General features: G+C 34.2%; 1 protein-coding gene across 1 annotated transcript in view; it reads left to right on the top strand.

Moving 5' to 3' along the window:
• The window catches only part of CSMD1 (CUB and Sushi multiple domains 1), a 1,102,582-nt gene that overhangs the window by 818,111 nt on the left and 261,269 nt on the right, over window positions 1-23,202 (top strand). Inside the window, 4 exon segments of the mRNA XM_065633007.1 lie at window positions 1,635-1,773; window positions 8,349-8,536; window positions 18,772-18,960; window positions 22,438-22,554. Coding sequence (XP_065489079.1) covers window positions 1,635-1,773; window positions 8,349-8,536; window positions 18,772-18,960; window positions 22,438-22,554 — 633 coding nt within the window.

The following is a 23,202-nucleotide window of genomic DNA, read 5'->3' as shown; positions in this document are numbered from 1 at the left end:
AAGAAAGCAAATTCCTGTCTTCAAGGAAGGAAAGAAGGAGGATTTGAGGAACTGCAGGTCTCGCTTCAATCACTGGGAAAGGCTATGCTGCAATATTCCTGGAAACCATTTCCAAATAATAAAGAACAATATGGTGACTGGGAGCAGTCAGCATGGATTTATAAAGGGATAATCATGCCTGACCAAGCTGATACCCTTTTACATTGAGATGACTGGCCTTATTGGTGAGAGGAGAGCAATGGATATTTTTATCTCAGTTTTAATAATTTGAAATTGTTTGAAACTGTACCATATAAGATTCTTATAGACAAACTGATGAAGTATGGGCTAGAGAAGTGAACACTGAGGTGGACTGAATTCTCACTGAACTGTTGGGCTCATGGGCTATGTTCAGTGGCACAAAGTCCAACTGGAGGCTAGTCTGTAGTGGTGATCCCAAGGGTCAATACTGGGTCCAATACTATTTAAAATCTTCAATAATGATCTGAATCCTGAGACAGAGTGCACTATGAACAAGTCTGCAGATGATGTAAGACTGGGAGGAGTAGCTGATACACCATATACTTGTGCTGCCGTTCAGAGGCACCTGGACAGACAGGCTGGAATATTGGACTGAGAGGAAATGACAGGTCCTTCCCCTTTATTCAGCATTGGTGAGACTACATTAGGAGTGCTGTGTGCAGTCCTGAAATCCTCAATACAAGAGAGACATGGACATATTGCAGTGAATCCAATGAAGGGTCACAAAGATGATTAAGGACTTGGAGGATCTCTCATACAAGAAGAGGCTGAGATAACTGGAATTGTCTAGACTGGATAAGGAAAGGCTCAGGGCTCAGGAAGAACCCTGTCAATGTGTATAAATACCTGATGGGATACTGCAAAGAAGATGGATCCAGACTTTTCCTCGTGGTGCCCAGTGACAGGACAAAAGACAATGAACACAAACTGAAATACAAGAAATTGAAACATAAGAAAAAACTTTCACTCTGAGAGTGATCAAACACTAGAATGGGTTGCCCAGAGAGTCTGTGGAGTGTCTGTCTTTGGAGAGAGGGCATGATCCTGACTGGACATAGTCCTGTTCAATCTGCTCTGTTGAGCAGGAGAAAGACTAAACGATTTCCAGAGGTCCCTTTCAGCTTCAACCATTCTATGATTCGATGGAATATTTACAACAATCAGTTCCACTGAGCTGAATGATTACTCAAAAAGGTGTTAGATGACACAGTGCAATGAAAATAATTAACCAAAATTTATGTGGAACAATTTGTCTGATATTTCCCCATAAATGTGGAATCATACTAGAGCTAAAATGAAAATGATGATACTTTTTTTTTTTTTTTTTAATGAGATAATGTGCTTTTCAACAGAAGAAAGACTGGCAGAATCAAATGCCGTGCTCTGTGTGTTAAGATATGTATCGAGTAATAAGGTATGATAAGATATATTGCAGAACTTATGGTTCTGAAGAAAACAAAGTGCTCATAACATAATGTAGAAAATTTAATTATGTTCTAGATTAAACTTATTTTTCTCTGCTTTTTAATTCAATTTTTATAAGTTCTTTTAATATATAATATTGTATTAGAAGTACTGTGTATGATACGAGTATACATGCTTTTTGCTTTCAGCACCATGTGGTGGACATTTGACAGCATCAAGTGGTGTTATCTTACCACCAGGGTGGCCAGGATATTATAAGGACTCACTTAATTGTGAATGGGTGATTGAAGCAAGACCAGGACATTCCATTAAGATCACTTTTGACAGGTGAGAATCATAAAGTCAAACAACATGTATGAGCACAAATATTTAACATTGAAGAAGAATATTCCTTAAGAACCCAAACCAGAAAAAGACATTGTGATGCAACAGTCACAATACTATTCCTCAAGCAGAAAATGAAAGTTTAAAATAGTATTTACATTGCCTTTATTCATGTTTTAAACAATTTGCGTTAAATGTCTACCTCTGAGCACATAAATAGGGATATCTTTTGGTCTTTTGACTACTTTTGTATTCAGGTACAACTATATATGGTCCCTGATGATGACCAGATCTTACTATAAGAGAGCATAATTTTCCTAGGGGAAAAAAAAGTGAAAAAAAGTTCTCAGTATTGTGTGTTGGATATTTTTTTTCCCATTAAGATTTTTTTCTGATGAAACATACATTACACAGCTAGATAAGTGCATAATATGGTGAGAGAGAAAATGGCTGATGGGTTGGGCTCAAAGAGTTATGGTAAATGGGGTTACATCAGGCTTGCAGCCAATCATCAGTGGGGTTCCCCAGGGATCAGTTATAGGGCCAGTGCTCTTTAATGTTTTATGAATGATCTGGATGCAGGAATCAAATGTACATTAAGTAAGTTTGCCAACAACACTAAACTATGAGGAACTGTGCACTCCCTTGAGGGTAGAGAGGCCTTAGAGAGAGATCCGTATAGGCTGGAGAGCTGGGCAATCACCAACTATATGAAATTTAACAAGAGCAAGTGCTGGGAGGAGGCAATTCTGGTTATACGTACAAATTGGGAGATAAAAGGCTGGAGAGCAGTCCCATCAAAAAAGATCTTGGGGTTTGGGTTGATGGCAAGTTGAATGTGAGTCAACAGTGTGCCCTGGCAGCCAAAAGGTCCAGCCACGTGCATCAAGCACAGCATAGCTACTTATCAAGGTAATTTTCAGCCTATTCTACCTCATGTGGAGTTAGGAGGTAGTGAAGGTGCATTTAGGCACAAGGAATGTGAACTGCAGCATGTCTAATATTTTTGTAATCATTGTGACCTCAATTAGAACTTTTGTCTTACCATACAAGTGTCTAACAAAATTGTGATTTTTTTTTTTTTTTTTACGAATGTGCTTAAAAGAAGAAAACAAAATTTAAATAATCTCCATCCTTCAGGCATGTTTGTAAAATTAGTAAAAAATATCCATTTGTATAGGTGTTTGATCTAGATACTAATATCACACTAAACACTCCATTTGACAAAAAGATGCAAAGGACAGCACCTGGAGATTGGCTGCAATGACTTCTATTTTACTGGCATTTCTGTATTCCACTATTACCCATGGGGAGGCAATAATCTGTATCTAGTCTCACCTTTGCATGGAGTAAACGGTGATGAGTAAAATTTTTCAGAATCATTCAGACTTCTATTTCTAAGAGCAGAAATGAAAAAGGATGAAAATTAATGTAGAGAAATACAGAAGACTGTATAATAAAAATCACTCTTACTGGGTTGAATGAAAGATTCATCTTGCTTGATATTGTGTATCTCACAGAGACAAAAATGCAGAATCGTAGAGAAGAGTGAGAGGACTAGATAAGTGTATCTGATATTTCCTCTAAGTACTTCTCCAGTTTGCAACTGAACACATTCCTGAATGGAAAGGTGTTTTGTTTAATGTGCTTAGTGAGTTTCTGCAGGTATCACTTCCACTGATTTGTTTGTTTCCCTCTTGCACTTATGTAAACTTAACATTCACAACATTCTTCATTTTGAGGAACTCATTGGAATATATGTTTTGGGCTGAAGTGCCATTGATAGGGGTGGTGGCACATGCAACAAGGTGAACAGTAAGTCACCAGAAGTAGACAGCATTCACCCAGGAGACCTGAATGAATACAAAGATGAGATGGCTGAACAACTGAAAGTTGTGTGTAACTGTAACTGTTCTTTTAATATCTGTGCACTTCAGGAACCAGAACTTTTTAAGTCTTTCATGGAGATTTAAGGAATTGCATACTGGATGCCCACTATGAAAACTATAACCAAGTGTAGCAGTAGTGGAAGCATGGATAAATATGATATATGGAGGAAGTCTCAATACATTTTTTGTAAAATAAACCGTATCTCAGAAACCTAATTTTTTTTATAGCATCAGAAGGCATAGACATTTGTTGGATATAGTTAACTCAGTTTTCAAAATGCAAGTTTTGTATTTTGCACTTCACCCTGCAAAGGGCTATTAAAAAGCTAAGCATCATTTTAAAACAAAGAAGGACATTGCATGAATAAAAATTAACAGATGATAAAAGTCTCACAGTGAAATTTTTGGTGTTCTACAGAGATCTCTGTTATGTTCAAAACTGTTCAGCATGTTCAGAAATGATCTTAGAAAGGATAAAATTAGATTAATAAAACTAAGTTATTCAGGATAGTAAAAACAAGGAATGACTAAAAAATTACTGAAGATCCTTACGAAACTGGATGTCTGGGCAAAAAAATTGCAAGTAGATAAGGTAAATGCAAATTCAATCTAATAAGAAAAATACCTCCTCCCTGATATATAAAATGATGCGTTTTGAACTTCCACTGGTTACTGAGCTTCTAAGGTTCTAGTAACCCACTGTAAATAAATATGAATAAAAACTAAGATATGCATAGAAGATTTTTGCAAACATGATCAGAGGCATGAAACATAATGTTGGTAAGAAAATTAAAATAGATTGTACATTTAGTTTAACATATCCTTTTTCCAGTCCAGTTGTTTTGTTTTGTTTTGTTTTCTTATTATAAATGCACTAAGGTTGGGGACAAAGGAGAGAATGACAAATACCAGAGAAGAATGGGAACTGTTCATTTTTCAAAAAATTATCATGTTAGTTCTTATAGAAACAAAAAGCTGTTTGCTTTCATTGCATTCAGCAGGAACTTCCAGAATTTTAAGTTGTGGTGGGGTTTTCTTGTTTGTTTTTGGTTTTGTTTTTTTGTTGTTTGTTTGTTTTGGTTTTGGTTTTTTGTGGTTTGTTTGTTTGTTTGTTTGTTTGTTGCATTTTTTTTCTCATTAAAGACTTAATATATTAATTAGAAGCTTATATTTATTTGCCAGCTTTTTTTTTTTTTTTAAATTAATCACCAGAAGCCAGAGGTTCAGGGATGTCTTCCTAAATGCAGCGAAAGCAAACAGCCATATTAGTTGTAAGATGGAGCATTTTAATTTTATGAACGGAAATACATTGCCTGAAGCTGCAGATGTTCGGATGACTGCCTGTGACCTTAACAGTACGACCACTAAATTTCTGAGGAAATTAATGGGAAACATACTCTCCTGTGACATATGGTCCATTTAAGAATTAAGTTTACTGAATTTTAGACAGATGCACACACATATTCTACAGAGAGAATTCTAGAGCTTTGTGTACAAATTGAACTGCAATGAAATTAAGCAAGAACTTGGAGTTTACTCTGATAAAAAATTGAGAATTCTGATCATGCATAATTTTTAAAATACAACAGACAGTAAATTAATCTACTTCAGATTTATATCAGCATTATTAAAAGAAGAATTCTGTCTCCTCTCCCTAAATGTTTCACTTACAAAACAATGTTACCATTAAACACACTGGATACTTACAAGCTTTCCAGAAATAACAGCAAAGGACTGAGTAGCCCTATGGACATTTTACATCAAAACCTTTTGCATTTCAGATCATGACTAAGGCCTGGAAGGGTAACAAAAAAGTAAAATCTAACTGATTCAAGCCATAAAAAAGGGGCTAGAAGGGTAACGTCTGACTGGGAGATTTTTTGGTACTTTGAATATTGATGCAAACTTATTATTTATTATTGACGCATAGTGTATAAAACAAACCTCCTTTTTCTAAACCTATCTAACTATATATGAAGGATTTTATAACATAGTATTATTGAAGTACATTTAAAATTCTTTGTGAACATTCACAGAATGTCCTACCTTTTACTAACGTAAGTATGCTAATAAAGTTTTAAAAAACAAACAAACCCACAAAAAGTAACCTTTAATTAAGTACTTTCAGTAAGGCCGCAGAACTTCCAGTAATAAATTATCTCGAGTTATCATTTTTGGTGACAGTGCAAAGATTGCAAAAAAACCCCAACCCAAAAAAACCACACACACTCCCCTCTCCTAAACCCTCAAAACCAGAGAGATGAACTAGAAATAAATTTCCAAGTTTGAGATGAACAAGAACCTACTGGGAATAAGGACCGTTTTAATAGGTAGCAATTCCTATAGTAGTTATTTTAATTCTTCTGTCTCCAGCAAGAGTTTGCAACTCCCTGTTGTCCTACCACCCTGCTAAGAAATTTGCAATTGCTGACTGGGAGTACTTTATTCCTAATTAGTTTCCCTCCTAAACATGACTGTCAAAATAATTGAACTGTTGAATTATTGATCTTGAGTCCATTAATTATGAGTGCAAATAAAGTATTTAAGCCAACCTAGTGTTATTTATTTTCCTCATTCTGCTGCAGTGTAAATCAATGTATAATCTCTCAAATTATTGAAAGGTACTGAAAAACTGTCCAGTACTTTAGTGATGCCCTCTGTGACTGTCTATTTTGTTAAATGAAACAAAACCAGAGAACCTTCCCAGACACAAGAACTCATGTATATGTACAATTAAACTGTTGAAATAGTGTCTAACATACTTCTTGAGCTTGCCAACTATCATTCTCCCAAATAATTATCAAGCATGGTCAGGAGCTAGTGTGGGCAAGTAAGCAGTCATAATATGAAATTTGAATAATATCTCCAAAGAGGCCAAAGGATGTATTTAATAGTATGGATACAAGCCATTCCATGCTAGCTGGCTTCACTGCCAGGAACCATTCTGGAGATGCTTAATGTATTAGCAAGCCTTCACAGCTCTGTATTCCACTGTCAGAGTGGAACAGATATCAATGAAAGAAGTCATCTGGATTTTAGCCAATGTATTCAAATAGAGAAGGTACCTCTGTTGAAAGCACCATAAATCTAGAGAATTTCCTCTGTGAAGAGGAAGGAACAATATGAAGGGCCTAAGTCAGTTTCTAAGCAGTCATTAGCTCTGATTATTAAGCAACCAAATACTTTCCCATTTCTGAATGTGCTTTTGTTTCCAGGGAATCATGAAAACTATAGAGACTATTAAATACCTGCTAAACCCAAACTTGCTGTTACATATACTGATCTGTCTGTGAAGATGGTTTTACATGACCAATGGTAATTGGTTTGTAAAATATAATGGCCTCACTCGGGAATGCATTCATTCTGTCATCATTACCTAGCAAAGTATAAAGTTTATTTACACTTTGATGGAATGTCCCATATATTTCCCTTTTTCCAAATGTTTGATAATTCGCAGTTTTCTTCAATTACAAGAAGACAAGAACAAGTTTCTTATCTCCAAACCCACTAAACATGTCCCATATTGTCAAGACAGCTTAGGAGCATTCACTTTGAAAAAAGTGTTCTATGGCATGGGGATGCAGTTTGTTGCTCTCAGAAGTTGAACTAATAGGCCTTATGGGAAAAGAAGAGAAAATCTCAGGTCACATGTATTTCTGAAAGATTACCATCTTATGAAAATAAGAAAATTGGATTTGTAGGCAAATGTATTTAGACTACTATCGATATCTCTGTAATAGCACAAACTTTGTTGACAGGAAAACTTATGTGTGCATTGTTTAGATGCTGCAGTTTGCAGGAGTATCTGATGTAATATCAAACTGTTTCAAAATGCATCTACTGTGAAAAATGCCATCTACAGAAAGAGCAGATTTGAGCTGTTTAAGAACAACTAGTAGTGGATGACTGCACATGTAGACATCCTTTATGAACTGGAGAAATGTGATGTGATTTAGTGATTGACAGAGATATTGACTCTGCTGTTGATTTTAAAGTTGTTTGTGCTTTTAAATCAACTATCTCAGTCTCCTTCTCTTTTTCCATTCTTGTCTATATTATCTGTTTCCTTGACACATTGAGGTAAACTAAGGAATTCTGCTTATGATAACAAATTTCAAAATGAGTGCTTGATTTAAGTTCAGTATTCTTGTACTGCTTGACTTCATAGGACAAAAATAATTATTTAAAAGTAAAGTAGCAACCTATGTTAGAAAAAAATCTTTGGATAAAAAAATTAAACAGTTGAATAAGTAAAACAGCTTTTGCCAAATAGCAAATATTAAATACTGAAATTATTGAGATGAAATAATGAACCATTATTGAAGATGTTCCTAGGATGTCCAACTGTTATTTAGTTTGAAGGCAAGAAATTTCTTGGATCTTTATAATGCAGTTTTCTTTGAGAAAATTTGCATTTTTGTATCCAGATTCTCCACTAAATGTCTTTCTGAAGTACAGTTATGTGGTTGATTTGAAGTATATTACATCCCTTATAAATTTTGTATGATAACAGACACAACAAAGACAAGGAAAGAGATGCATAAAACCTGCCTTAGTTGTTATCCTCAGTAATACACTGGTGGCTATATATGATATTCTTAATTAGTTACACATGGGTAGCATTTCTAATAGTTAAAGAAAATAACACCATTCCTTTACCTACCAGCTGACTTGCATGTTCCTTTTCAGATTTCAGACTGAAGTTAATTATGATACTTTGGAAGTCAGAGATGGGCCAGCTAACTCATCACCATTAATTGGAGAATATCATGGAACACAAGCACCCCAGTTCCTTATCAGTACTGGAAATTACATGTATCTACTGTTCACTACAGACAACAGTCGTTCCAGCATTGGTTTCCAAATTCACTACGAGAGTAAGTCTGATATTCCTCCGATAGATTCTTATTTAATTTTCAAAATAACATTCAATTTGAAAATGAGCAAACGAATGTGAAGAAATAAACTTCAGTAATTATGTTTGTATAAGAACAAATTATGTTTACTCCATGCTGTACTGATGGGTAGCTCTGAAACTATTGATTTGTTTTGAAAATTTTTTCTTCATGGGTCCTTGTATGTTATTCAGAATGTTTATGGACCTAGGTGTTTAACAAAATGGAGAGTAATTTTAGAAACTTGATCTGTCATTTTCTCTTTCTCTGGTTTTAATACACTTTTGCAGTACTGAGCAGAATTGAGCATTATCCATGATGATTCCAAAATGCAAATAAATTAAAATTAATGTCTTCATGTGAACTAAAGAATCATTATAATAGCATTTGCTTTTAAATTAGATACATAAAATCACATATTTTAAGCTTTCTGAAATCAAACTGATCTTTATATGATAATAAGTACTTAAGTATTCACTTAAGTACTGAATAAAGAGACCTGATGTGTTTAGTGTGGTTATACTAAACAAATAACATTGGTTTTATCAATTGTTCTTATCTGAAAACTAACCTGATTGCAGTATATTGCTGTCATATTTAATAGCTACATCATAATTTGGAAATTCTGCATACCTTCTTTTAGCTTTGTCTCAGACATGGCAGTAATGCCTGAACAGACAATAGGATGGTAAAATGTAAGGCTGCTAAATCCTGTAAATACAAGGAACAGTAGGTAGGTTTCTGCATGAGTTATGTGCAGATACTGATTTTCCCTGATTGTATTGTATCTAAATGTTGCTGTTACATTTTGTAACACAGTCCTTAAGTATTTATATTTTTGAGTTTTTTTAAAGTCCCCTCTCAGGTAGATGTCTTTTGTTCTGTTAAAACTTAAAACAGTTAATAATAAAATATCTGCACTACACATTAAAGAAGAAGGTCTCATTATGAAATTACTTAGAACAATATTTGTGAATTCAATTTCTATCTTTGTTGAAAAATTTATTATCTCACACACACACGACACTAAATTTTCAGTGCTATTACTCTAGATAGCCTGATAAATGTCACAATTAGATTTTATTAGTGCACTTTAAACCTTTGCATTGGATTAGATCTCTAGCAAGTAAAGATGACAGAAGGCTAGTAAATGATCTTCATCTTCTTTTACATGTAGTTCCCATGCACGGAATGTTTAAAAAAAAAAAAAAACAAAACAAAACCTTTTATACAAAAAACTAATACATTTCTAATCTTAAAAGTAATTTTTAAAAAGCTAAAAATTTGGGAGTTTAGGCTTTCCTGAGCACATTCACTCCCTGAATAAAACATCTCTTTCTTTCTGCAGAAGTAATATTTAAAAGGGTGGCTAGTATTACTTTTTGCTTAGAAATGACTAAGAAGATGAAATTAAGAAAAAGAGTAAATGATTTTAAGTTCCCAGTTTCAGGAGACTTTAATTTTTTTTTTTGGTGAATTATATTTTCCATTAAATAGTTATCTGAAAACTGAATTTTAATTGATAAAAAAAAAAGTTAATATGCTTTCTTACTTACAGACAGTGACTGCTGTTTCTCTGTTCTTTTATGTCACTATGAATGACATTCAGCTGGCAGAATAAACATTTCAATGTAACTGTCAACATAGAAGTGTCTAGAGCCTAAAGCTTACATTTTGGGCAATGGAGATTTGGTCAATGCAATTGATAGAGTCCGTGGAGCAATTCAGTAAACTCTGAAGTAGAATCCAGAGGCTATGTTTGATTGCATTAACATGGAGAGTTAGAGTTATTTTAGGTACTATGTGACCTAGTTGCCAAGTACTGCAGTAGAGATTTGGATCTTGCTCATCCTTTCCCATGTCTACCAGTTCCATGGAGACATCCTGGTTATGATAGGATAGCACTAGAAACATATATTGTGACAACGAAATTTATCTCCTTGTAAATTTGCTGAATAAATTGTTCCCATTTGCCATGACTGGGACAATCATATCTTTTTTGACTATGAAAGGAGCTTAAAGGCCAAACAAGCCTGCAGACACATCAGTGGAAGCATCTTAAACTGAAGTTAAATCTAGCCCGGAATGTCCACACTATAGAAAAAAATGCAATATAAACAGACACTTTTTACCTGTCACCAGCTGGAATGATTATGATACATTCACAGCATAAATTGTAGAGGGTGTTTCAAAAAGATGTACCCAATTTGAAGCCACTATATCTCTGAAACAGAAGGAGCTTAATCTTGCTTAAAATAAAAAGCTCAATATAAGCTATACAGAGTTGCTACTGAGATGACAGGAATATTCTATGAAGCTAAAATATGACTGTAATACAGCTTTAAGAAAAACGTGGCCCGTTAAAGGTACTTCAGATGTGAAGGTAAGTTATTAATTCCCTTCCTTAAATGTACGTAATTCAGCTTTTTGATGACACTTCTAACATAGTTAATGAAAGACAGTATAGTTCAACTCCTATGCATCTAAGCAAAAAAAAAAAAAAAAAAATAAAGTGCCCATAATATTCTTTAAGTAAAACTACTGAAAAAATCGTCAATGTTATCAAGAATAATTAATCTATATTCTTTTGACCACCTTGCCTCATATCTCCCTGATTTCTCAACTTCACTAGTTATGTGGGTTTTGGTTCTTTTTTTTTGCAGCTCCTCATTCTTTGAAGTAGATTGTGCAATCATAATCTTTTTCTTAAACCAAACCAGGTAAAAATATCTTTATCCACAGATTCTATTAACGTAAACCCACCTATTTTTAAATTTATCTCTCCTTAAACCGGAAAACATGATCATTTTCAAAGGAAATTGCACAGTTACTTCTTAAATCCAGATAATTTATTTAAAAGTCCGTGTTTCTTTATGGATTAACATTCCCTTCTATACTAAAATTTGTTTGAAAAATTGAACAGAGATCATTGTTGTGCATTGAGACAGCAATCAACCCATATTACCATGTGCATCAGTGTGTATTTGATGAACATTACAATTTTCTTCCATATTATTCCAAAATTCCAAAAGTCTTTAAAGACAAGGATCACCGATCTTTGTAAAAACTTTCCTTTTCAATCACTGTAAAAATCTAGTAAAATCAGTGTTGTGATTTTCCTTAAATAAAATGTTAACATAATAAAAAAGATAAAAGTAATACTTTATTCATGTTCTATAAAAGTCAGTAATTGTTTAGATCGGGTTTTGGAAAAGAACTTTTTAAATCCACAAATATGCAATCTTCCTGGACTTAAAAAAGTTTCAAGATCATTCAGACAGCCCACAATCTGTTTCAGTAGGGATAGCATAGAAACAAAATACTTCCTTACACTTTTTCATTTAAAGAAAAAAATCTCGTGAATAGTCTGGATGTAAAGAAAATATTTCATAAATTTTTCACTGGCAGGACGCACTCAGTGGAAAAACTTTTTGGAATGTTATAGAATAACATTTTGTTTCAGCACTCATTTTACTTCAACTAACAAGAAGAACCAATAGGAAGCCTGAATAAGAAAGGTGATTTTTGTGGAAGTGCTCATGAAATAACAGAGTTTATGATTCTCAAGAAATGAAAGAATGAGGCAATCCAATTGTGATCAAGTTGGTGGTTTTCCAAAATCTAAGCTTCACCAGACTTGAGAAATTGGTAGGTGGATTTTCTTGGAATGAATTCTGAAAGCCATTTATAAAAGAGATTATATAAGGCCTAACAACAAACTGTATCTTTTGGAGAGAAAGAAAAAATACTATCAATTTCTGTAGCTATTTAAAAATCATTTTTAATGATGTGTAAACAAAAAGCTAATCATGTAAATGTTGGCTATAGTCAAATATTGATACAGCTGGCCATAAAAGAATAACACAGATCTCTCAGGATAAAATCAGAAAATCCAAAGTGCATATTTGTTACAGAAGCAAGAGACAGAAAGGCAGTAACAAAAACTATCTATAAATATATTCAAAATAAGGGGGAAAAATAGCTACTTAATAAAAAATTTGAGCAAACATCAGATGTTTCTGTTTTGCAACACTTACAGAAAAGCTTAATTTTGACCATGTACTAAACACAATTAAGTGAGCATTTACAAGGTAAGAATACAGCATAAGGGAAAAGGGTATTGCACAATATTGAGATAATTAAATATATTTTATTCATGAGGGACTGTTGAAATTCCCTGTGCTATACTTAAAGGCAAAGCAGAAGCAGTGTCCACTCCGTTGAAAATTATGTCTGAAAATTCAAAACTCTAGGGAAGTTTCAAACAATTGCAGAAGGGCCAACATGTTTCAAAGAAAGGAGAGAGGGGGGAAAAAAAAAAAAAAAAAAAAAGATGAGGACCAGAAGGATCAAGGACATTAGTTTTATCTCTTTAAAGATACTAGTGTCAAGCTGATAAACAAGGTGATAAGGAACAAATGATTTATATTTGATAAGAACAGATTATGTCAAACCAATCTCTTTCTTGTCAGGTTAACTGCTTTTATAGATTTGGGAATGGAAAGGGAAGGAAACAGCTCTGTGTTGATATTTGTAAGGCTTTTAGATTTTTTTTAGAGAAAATATTGAAATTTGGTATAGACAAAATTATTACAGGTACAACAAGCACTTCAGCGAGCACTGGAAAATGTTGCCCAGAGAAGGTGTGGAACCTCCATCCTTGGAGATACTAAAAATGCATCCAGACATGGTCCTGTGAAACCAGTCCTAGGTGACCCTGCTTGAGCAGGGAGGTTGGACCAGGTGATTTCTGGAGGTTCCTTCCAATTGAAACTGTTATGTGATTCTGTGGTGCTCTGAACAATTTTGAAAGCTTTTATGCAAAGAGCTGCCAGGAATTAGTAGTTCACTGTCTAACTCAAATTTGTAGGGATCCTACTGTGATCTGGCCTAGATCCAAAACAGTCTGATATTTTTATTTACAATTTTAATAATAATAAAAAGAACATTACGAATTTTGAGGATGATTCCAATCTACAATTATAGCAAGCACTACGGTGGGAAGGGTTAGAATTCAAAAGAAGCTAGATGAACTGAAGGCATGGGCTGAAGTAAATTTAAAAAAAAATCAAATTCGATAAAGAAACATGCTAAGTATGAATGGGAAAGGAGAAATAGCATGCACAAATACAAATAGAAATACAGTAAAAAAGGATATGGTGTTCACACAAAACATAAATATTCTAGGAAAAATGTAGTAGTAATGTGAAAACTTGAACCTTCTGACGGTTACAGTAAATCGTCAAAAAGAAAAAGAATTACAAAAAAGTATTCTAGGAATACCTTCAGCTAAAGACTATTCTCTTAAGGTGGGCAAGATTTTATCTGTATGAATGTTAGCTGAACTATGCTTTGAAATGCGTCCCAGGGAACAGGCCCTCTCCTAATTTAATTGTGTGGCCTCTGGCTCTAATTCGTGGAAGTGCATTCTGACAAGCAAGCACGTATTCCATTTCTTTAAAAAAAAATTCTTTTTTAAAAGCAAAGATATGCCACACTGTTCTCCTATAATTGTCAGAATAAGCCTACCTATATGATCAACTCTTTTATTGGGCAATACTCTCTTACTGTCCAAAAAATTGCTTTTGTCATCTGCCTTATTGATGTTCTGGATGAATCTATACTGTTGGCAAAGAATAGCACTCCAGCTTCCAGCTGAAACATTTCCATTGTTCAAGACATTTTTGAGATCCATTGCATAACATAGCAACCACTCCATAGCTAGCATGAATGGGTAGCATAGTGGTTAAGGCACACAGCCATGTTTTCTTTCTGTTTTTCTTACTGAATTTATTTTCTTCATGCATTTTGTGCAATGACCATTCTTTAGACAATCTCTTAGCAATCTTTCACTTTAATATTCGATTTTCCTAATGATTTTAACTATCTGATCTGTGAAGTGCAAAGTATAGATATGTAATATATATGATTATGTAGTATATAAAACTGTATAGCTGTTGTATCCTTCATGCATTACAGCAACAAATTAATTTCCTCTTTAGAGATCTAATGAGATCTAATGATTAAACCAGTCTCTAAAAATCACTTATAATTTTAAGTGTTTGCAAAATATGCATTTTAATAATCAATGAAGCATCTAATATAGCTTAGAACAATAGGCTGATAAATGTTTCATGAAATGTAAATATTGACAGAGTTAAGTTCTTGAGGCTGACTGTCCGTATTTTTCAATTACCCAGTGATGTACAGAATCTTTAATGCTGTTTACTTTGAATTGTTTGTTATGTTCCTTTGAAAAGGGAATGATTAAATTATAGGATAGAATTATCTGCTTATCTAATTCCCACAGCTATATCAAGTGAAGTGGAGTGAGTATTTTTCAAGGGAGCTACTGAGCATGCTCTTCTTGAGAAGTATTATGTTATATAAAGTGAGAGAAAAGGCATGTTTTTCATCCAGACTTTAATCTTATATTTACTGAGCCAATTGCTATGAATAGTATTAAATCAACCTTTTCCAACCATAAACCCAAAATTTATCATTGTGGTGCCAGAATTTCTCATACATCATTTAATATTGTCTTTTTGTAGTCAGAACTCTCAGTACCACCCATTATTAAGCTGGTCTTATGTTATCTCCTATTAAGGAAAAAAAAAATAAATCTTTGTCCAAAGAAGCAAAGAAAAATTATTTCTTTACAGCTATGTTTATGATTGCTAAACCTTACATACTGAATATTTTCCCCCTGAGAATGAAGCTCTGTTGCCTGAACTGACTTTTTTATTCATACAGCACCGCTATTTCAATTGGGAATGTGGATGTTGATAGGGTTCCTACAGCTTTCGTTCTCCTTGCAAAAATCTGAAGCAACATAATCAATGTAATCTAGAGTTATAATTTCAAAAAGAAGCTGATGAGTTTACCTGTTATATGTGACTCAGAATCCCAAAGCTGTTGATGTGTTGAGGCAGGGGTGGAAGGGTGCCCTAAGAGGTAGGAATTTTAAGAGAGCTACTGTGGACATATCCCAAAACACAAAGTATAGTTTGTCTGAAAAAAACCTAATGTGCATCAAAGTTAGGATTTCGTACATAATTAGTGTTTATTTAGGGCACATACAGTGCAGAATATTATATACTAAAAAGGATTCTTTGCGTCTATATTAAGAAATTTAAGCCAGGTCAAGGGAATCTAAAAACGCATTGTGTCAGCTAACATGGCACATTTACATGAAAAGCATGCAGTGAAGTCTAGAAGAAACTTATTCATCTAGAATTTAAATATGGCAAGGATACCTCATGAAAACTACATCATAAGCTTTCAAATCTGAATTCTAACTGAGATATAAGAATAGCTGGAGGCTACAGAGAATATTTCTCTGTGCAAGTTAGAGTCATTATTTATGATATTTTTGTTCGTAGTCCTGCTTCCAACTCTTGTATCTACAATTCTAAAAACTTTACTTACAAAATATTTTTTTCCTTAGTCTTGAACTGCTTCTACTTCATTCCTAAGGTTGTGTGGTAATCCTGGATAAATAAAGCAGGGTAAAAGCAGTAAACTGAGACTACAGCTTCCACAGAAACAGTTATGTAGGCAGCTTAGAGGACCAGCACCTTCAGGATGTGTTTAGAGGCCTAAGGAGCTAATAAATTCATAACACACTCTGCTATAGAGAATTTTCTGCTGTCAGCAGTTGGCTTTGAGGAAGGAACTTCTTTGGCAAAAAGAAGATGGAGACTGGAGTCATGCTAGAAATCCAGGTCAGCTGTGAGGAAGCACATAAAATCTTTAAAGGCTTCAGGAGAACTAATCTTGTTCAAGGCTCTCACAGCATCTATAAGTGATGACATCACCCATATGAAATCATGCTTACAGCGTTCTTTTCAGCCTGGCACCGAAATACTGAAATTAATGTGAAAATTAATGTGAAAATACTTAAGTTAATGCAAAGGGTGCCAGAGTTCTGAGGTGGATATATCTAGATTTTATCTCAAAAGCCAACAAGGAATTTTAAACTCAGATGTTCAGTGTAATTCAAACAGGTGCAAACCAGATATTTTTTCAAAAGAAAGTAGATCAAAATAATTGCCTGCAAACAAACATCGAAGCATTTATAAGTGGTTCACCCCCCACACACTTCCTGTCCCTTTGTCCGCAGTTTTTTTAACAAGTGTTTTTTTGGGTTGCAAAAAACTCTACATAGGCTCCTCTGGGTCTCTCTGTTATCTCTGAGGCTTAGCTATGTGTTTGTTCCCTGCTGTTTTCAGCCAGCTTCTAGTTTTACTTTTTTACTGCAGGCTTCATGCTGGCTGTGTCCTTCATACCCTCAATTTTTCTTTTTATCCACCACAGCCATCATTCTCAAGGTTTTCCTGTGGACATGCTCAGCTTCTCATAGAAGAAGGAACAATCTCCCCATCCAGGGAACAATGTCTCCATCTAACTCAATCGTTTTTGTTTCCATGCACATGACACACTGTAACAGATGTAAGCATCAAGGTGTTCATTATGGGGGGGCTTCAGGGGTGGCCTTTGTGAAGAGAAGCCATAGGGTGCCCAGTGCCAAACACAAATGGTTCCAGCCAGCTCCCGTGGACCCACCACAGGGCACAGCTGAGCCCATCAGCCAAGTTGGTGGCACCTCTGTGATAACATATTTAAGAAAGGGCAAAATGCTGCACAGGTGAGTGAAGAAAAATAAAGTGTGAGTAACAATCCTATAAATGCCAAGGTCAGAGAAGAAGGAGGTGCTCCAAGCAGATACTCCCCTGCAGCCCATGACAGAAGCCACAGTGAAGCGAGTATCCACACTGCAGCCCATGGTGAGCCCCATGACAGAGCACGTGGTTATTCCCTGAAGGAACGTGCAGCCTGTTCAGGCCCATGCAGGAGCATGTCCATGCTGAAGGACTGCAGCCTGTGGGAAGGACTGACGCTAGAGCAGGGGAAAAGTGTGAAGAGGAAGGAGCCACAGAGAGCAGCTGTTACGGGCTGACCACAGCCCCCATCCCCCATCTCTGCCATGTCACTTGGTGAGGGGTGAGGAGGTGGAGAAGTTGGGAATGAAAGAGTGAACTTGAGCCTGGAAAGAAGGGGTGGCGGTGTTTCAGTTTTTGTCTTTGTTTCTCACCATCCTGTTTTATTTTTAATTGACAGTAAATTAAATTAAATTTTCTCAGGTTGAGTCTTTTTTGACTGTGATGGTAATTGGTAAGTGATCTACCTGTCTTTATCTCAGTCTGTGAGCTTTTTCATCTTATTCTCTATCTTCCCCTGCACTGTTGAGTGTGGGGGGGTGGCGAGTGAGCAGCTGGGTGGGGGACTGGCAACCAGCCAAGGTCAACCCACAATACACAACCCACAGAAAATAAACTCCTTTCATCCCAATAGAGTCTTTATTTTGTTGCCTAGCATGTATCCATTATAGCTCATTACATGATTATGTTCCACAATTGTTTGCTGTCACTATAAGCATAATGGATAATGCTCAGTTAGTGAGCCTCCATTTGATAATTTGGGGTTTCTTTTCCTTGTTCAGTGTATAGCTCCAGGTTTATTTACTAAACACTACTCAATCTCTGCTGTAAGACATAATTGCTAGTGACTCCTTATGTCAGATAAAAGTTATATTTAAAATAAAATATTTAATTTAGTATTGAATGAAGTAAAAGTTATAAGCTTATAGTAACTGTGTGAGCTGTGTTCCTTGTCTGTTTTGGATTCATAGGATAGTATCTGTAGAAGTTAACAAGTAGTTTCTGAGTTCACCAATTGCAGTTTTCAATGCTGTTTTGCTAAGTCAAATAACCATTACTATGACAAAGGAAAGTTGCATTGTCCCACAGCATCAGAAGCTGAGTAGATTAAATGGAATAATCAGATATGACTTATATACTAGCAAAATTTATAGTCACAGTTTGAACCTTAATATCTTCCTACAGTTTTGTGTGTTTGGTGCTTTTGTTGGCTGTTTTTTTTTTTTTTTTATTGTTTGATACTTTAAAGATCTAATCTTTTTCTAGTTCATTTGGGCTTCTCTGTTCTATGAGACTGAAAATTGAAAACCTGTGCTCCAAGTCAGTGAGAACAGCTCAAGAAAGTGCTTTATAGCCTACATCAGTTCGCAGGCAATGCTAACAAGTATCTTCTTGGGGCTCTTTCCTCTTCCTGTCTTACTCATTTTGTGTTTTGTTTGGTATTTTTTTCTGTTTACTATATTAAATAAATAAACAAATTAAATCTGTGTGTTTCAGGTCTTACTCTGGAATCAGATTCCTGCCTCGACCCAGGGATTCCTGTGAATGGCCATCGCCATGGTAACAACTTTAATATCCGCTCTATAGTAACTTTTAGCTGTGATCCAGGATATACACTGAGTGATGAAGAACCACTCGTATGTGAAAGAAACCATCAGTGGAATCACGCGTTACCCAGCTGTGATGGTAAGTGTCAAGTTCTTCAGATGGCAGCTTTAAAGTCCAAGAAAACCAGCTTCCTATTTTCGAGAACTAATCAAAATTATCATTGCTACTACACCCCTTCAATTACACCAAGATCCATACATTTAAAAAATTATTTTACTCTTAATAAAAGCTATACTTTACATCTCTGTATCAACTTTCTGTCACGTACTACAATGTACAGTGAAATTTATAGGTATGTATTCAGTAATAGAAAAATCAGAATCCTCAGAGGGTACCACCATTCGACTGTGAATGAAAATGGTGCCATACAACTAATATTTTCAAAGCAAAGCAAATAAATTTAACTTACTGTTTAAACTTAAAATGCTGAATACTTAAATGATAGCTCAAAATTTAGGATACTCAATACCAAAACAGATCATTAAAAGCCTATGTAATTAATTTTACTGACATAGTTTTGTTTTGAAATTTGATTTTTTCATTAATTGGTTTGGGGCATGTGCTTTCATGAAACATTTTTTTAAATGCTAAACTATAGTAGCAAATATTTCCTTGCTCTTGTTTTATAATTTTTTTTTCTAATTTATTTTTCTATGAACCACAGAATCAACTCTTTTTTTTTGTGAAATGCTTGCATAGTTGCTAAAAAATCTCTCTGATAGAAACTGCAGAATATAATGCCCAAATGTAGCTAAGTATTTCAACAGAGATAGAACCCAGCTTCTCTGAAAATTATCCACAAGCTCCTTTCATTAAACTTCCTGCTAAAACTTCCTATTTATCCCTTCTGACTGCTAAATGATTTCCTTTAAAAGCATGTTTGTCTTGATCAGGCTTCTTTCTTGTTAAGATACAATTGTGTTCTAAGGCAGTTGTGAAAGATCCATGTGTGAAAGGAGAAGACCCAAGCCCATACCAATAAAGGCTCTGACTTTTGTGAATTACTTACATTAGTGAATTTGTGACTCCTTTTTCAGGTCCAAGGTTTTAATTGACTACAGTGGAATGCCAAAGGGCAGACTTAGATTCAGCAAAGTATTTTAGTTTCTAACACTGTTTTAAACTGTTTTGTTAAATCTGAGCAGTTTTTCTCATTCAGGCTTCTAATTCTCACTACAGCCTTCTGACCTCATGTACAAAACATATAAGCTACCAGACGATTATTATATAGTTAAAAGCTCTTTATCACTACAAAGCAAACTAATCTACCATTCAAACTCATTCACCTTGTAAGCATTACAACTTGTTCCTCCTTTGCAAAGAAGAAGCAAACAATTGTTTTCAATTGCCTTTTTTGATCAAATTTTAGACTATGTTTCTGGCACAGCTGATGAACTTTGGAGTGTTATAGATCTTCCTGTAAGCTGTAATTTTAAAATGAGAAAAGCATTTTCAGTATTCTCCTGTTGGTTTTATGGTTTCCTTCTTCTTGTTTGCCTTCCTGCAATGTGTTGAATAAAACTATTGTAGTAATCTTAACTTTGAATAGTATTGTATTCTTTTTCAATTTACTTTATACTAAAAATTATGAATGCATTTTCAAGTTAAAAGACCAATATTCAACTCTTTTGTTTGCATATGAATGTTGAACTACAGAAAGATGTAGTTAATTTTCACTCCTTGAAAGAGTCCTTATTTCCCAGGTCCATTGCCCACTTTAGCGTAAGTTTGTAATGTAAAATTTCAAGCCTTTCTGGAGTAGGGTCTCTGGGCAAGGAACACACAAGGGTTACACTCAGTTTCTTCTTTTTTTCCTCAGATATTCAACTACATTGAACTAACTAGTCTAAAAAGATAAAATAAAACTCATGTTCTTTTAGGTAATCATTTTGTTAGCATATTTGCCTTTTGAGGCTCAAAGAGTTGTGACCCAATTTTTTTCATTGTGACAGTTTTAACTGAGGTTGAAATTAGCATTTTGTAGTCACCTGCAGACTATTGCTCTTCTCAAAATTGCAGCTTCAGAAATTAAATCAGCAAAATAAATGCCTAAGGGAAAAGCATGTTGCTTTGTTTCATGCCAACAAAGAAGAAAAATAACTGTGTACAGAGACACATTGCCTAAGTTCCCTTGAAGTAATGTGTCATTCTCAAAAAACTATAGTCTCAAGGTGGAGTGTGAAAATAATCTTCCAGGGAGAGCTAAATAAAAACAATCATTTACATATTTTAAATTGTAAACTTAAAGCTATGTAACTTATTTGCAAATTTTTAACATCTGCTTTAAGGAATGTTGCACAGGTAAATATTTTCCTTCCTTCTGTGGTATTTACAAAATAGGAAGGATTTTGAACAAATGTATACTACTGTTCATTTACAACATTATGAGCCTGATATCTGTAATTATGTTATTTATTATTAAGTAATGTTATCAATCATATATTTACTGTGGTTTTACCCATGTATATTCTCATTCATGCTTATATGCAGAAATACAATTATGCACGGAAAACCAGTCTAGAAACATTTCCTTTCTTGCTACTTATTTATAAATATATATAACATATAAATTCAAAAAGCACTAAAAACTTTAACAAACACTTTAGCTATAATGCCAGCATGTTTGTATATATATATATATTCTATATATACATCTACATGGAAACAGTGTAAGTTTATAGGACATTTTGTCATGTATATTTGCCATATAGTTTATGGTAAAGTATACTCCTCTATGTGAGGGAGAAAACTAAAAGCATCTTAATGCTTTGTTGTTTTATTGTTAAATATTTAGATTATTAAAATTTTTAAAATACAAAATAAAAAGCTGGACAGCAACAGATGAGCGAAAAGCACATCCATGCTGTGTTTATAAGATCAGTGAGTAATTCAGCATACAAATCTTTAATTAATTTGCCATGCAAATTTGAGCAGCCTAGTTTAGCAAATGCTAGTAGGCATAAAATTTTTTCTAGCATATTTTTAGTTTCTTTCAAAATACTCAGTTCCAAATAAATTACTTATGATGGGACAATATGAATCTTTGAAAGAGAGGAAAAGATGTGGGGGTTTTGTTATTGTTTGTTTGTTTGTGGTTTTGTTCTTGTTTTCTTTCTCCCTGAGCATTGCAGGAGAAATAAAATAGGGACAAACTTTTCTATTATTAAAAAAAAAATAACAACAATTTGTTGGAAAATGAAAAATTGAATTAAATATATAACTTCTTAAATATGTAATGCAAGAAAATTTGCTGCAAGATATTTTGGTTTTGAGTTAGTTCACAAAAAAAAAAAATCTTCTTAAATACTAGCAGGAGAGGCTGTTGATGAAAAATAAACTCCTTTTTAAGGACTAATTTAATAACAAACAAATTGTTGTCAAATGTGAATGTCATGGCTTTAGATGAATTAACTTCTTATTTTAATACTTGACTCTGTTTTTAATTTTAAGGGTAGTTCAAAAAGTGAACGAGATTTTTTTCTTTTTAATAAAAAACAAGACTTTTGTATGACTTCTGTCTGTTTCCCCCCTCCACCTTTTTTTTCTCTTGTCAAGCTTTATGTGGTGGATATATTCATGGGAAGAGTGGAACTGTTCTTTCTCCAGGTTTTCCTGATTTTTATCCAAACTCTTTAAATTGCACTTGGACTATTGAAGTGTCACATGGCAAGGGTAAGAATCTAATATGAATTGCATATCTATATGTAGTGTCTATGTATAAAAGAAATCAAACACAAAACCGCAATAAAATGCCTTTTATAGATTGTGTTAAAATAGTTAAACCATTGCTTTCTGCCATTCTGCCACTCTTTTGAGGAAGAAGGGGAGGAAGAAGCGTAGTGTCCCAAAGTAAATATCTTCAAAGGTGGTGCTAGTAGTTTATGGGTTTTTTTTGCAAAAGAAACATTGTTTTAATACTTACCAGAGCAAATGCATTTTAGTCTCTCTTAGAAAAACGGGCAGAAAGTAGGAGAGCTAAAATATATTAAAATAATTGTTACTTGTTAAATAGCACTAATTTTTTCAGTGAAACCTCTTGGGACTTTGTTGATAGCTCTTCTCCATTACTAAGTATGAAGAAGATTATTTGATCTGTGTATTAATAACCTTAGATATTAGACTTAAATCATCATGGCAAAAAATTACATCTTTATGTTATATATGCAGTAGGGTAATATTTGGACGCACAGTTAAGCTTGGCAGATTGTCGATTAAGGAAATGGAAAAAGAACTAAGGAAAAAAGCCTAGGAAGAACAAATGTTGTGTTACATACCACTGAATCAAAAGATTCCTCAATCCCTTTTCTATCACAATAGAAG

This window comes from Caloenas nicobarica, chromosome 3 (assembly GCF_036013445.1).
Source record: "Caloenas nicobarica isolate bCalNic1 chromosome 3, bCalNic1.hap1, whole genome shotgun sequence".
In the NCBI taxonomy this organism is placed as follows: domain Eukaryota; kingdom Metazoa; phylum Chordata; class Aves; order Columbiformes; family Columbidae; genus Caloenas; species Caloenas nicobarica.
Note: the sequence above shows the minus strand (reverse complement) of the source record. Positions and strands in the feature narration are given on the sequence as shown.